The sequence below is a fragment of the Rhinopithecus bieti genome, unplaced genomic scaffold (genome assembly GCF_001698545.2).
Source record: "Rhinopithecus bieti isolate Rb0 unplaced genomic scaffold, ASM169854v2 repeat_26141, whole genome shotgun sequence".
NCBI lineage: Eukaryota > Metazoa > Chordata > Mammalia > Primates > Cercopithecidae > Rhinopithecus > Rhinopithecus bieti.
This window is the reverse complement of record NW_016879936.1, coordinates 1-807: the sequence shown is the minus strand read 5'-3', so window position 1 is coordinate 807 and position 807 is coordinate 1. Positions and strand designations below refer to the sequence as shown.

Genomic DNA, 807 nt, shown 5'->3' with positions numbered 1-807 from the left:
ATCACACAGGCTTCCAGGTCATTCAGTTGCTGGTAAAGTTCCGTGGAAAATTTTCTAGGAGATTCTGTTCCCAAGCAGCAGATGAGTCCTTTGTGCTGAAGAGATTGAAGGTCTGCTGGATCATCTCATGGAGGACAGAGATGGCTTGAGCCTTCTGGAACTGGTTGCCATCAAACTCCTCCTGGGGGAATGCAAAGTCATGTCTGTCCTTCAGGCAGGAGAAAGGAGAGATTCTTCCCATTTGTGCCAGGAGTATCAAGGCCCTCCTATGACCCAGGCTGTGGGTCTGAGGCAGATCACAGCCCAGAGAGCAGATGGATTTGTAGCTGAGCACCACCATGGCCATCAGTAAAGAAAAGGACAGGGCCATTGGGATGCTGCAAATATTGCTAGGCTACTTGAGGTGGGTAACCTTGAACCTTGGCCTCTAGGTTTTCTGAAGACCTTGCTCTGTGCATGGGTCTTAAATAGTGAACATACTAATTTCCATTTTCTAAATGCCCTAGTTTTACTTTCTATCTCTGTTTTTGCTTTCTTTATTCACTCTCTACATGTGTTTAAAGATGTTTTCATTTTTTTTCATCATTGCCTATTTTCCCCTGCACTCAAAACATTTTATGGTGTTTTTTTCTAATTGGAATCTTCATGAACTTTTAATAACACAGATTTGGCATATCTATTTATGTATGCTGTGTATACCTCTACTTCACAGATAAAACTATAAAGTTTGCTCTTTTATTCGATGTAAAGTTAAGAATGACAGAAAAGTTAAACTAAAATCTAAGTTTAAAAGTTATTGACATTTAA

The 807-nt window shown here is 40.3% G+C and overlaps 1 protein-coding gene across 1 annotated transcript; it reads right to left on the bottom strand.

Moving 5' to 3' along the window:
- Window positions 1-7: 7 nt before the first annotated feature.
- Window positions 8-370, bottom strand: LOC108525752 (interferon alpha-21-like; the record flags this gene model as incomplete). The annotated part of the gene is given in 2 exon segments (XM_017866607.1): window positions 8-55; window positions 58-370. Coding segments are annotated over 2 exon segments (361 nt in total), but the record flags the coding sequence as incomplete, so codon positions are not given.
- Between the last annotated feature and the right edge of the window lie 437 nt (window positions 371-807).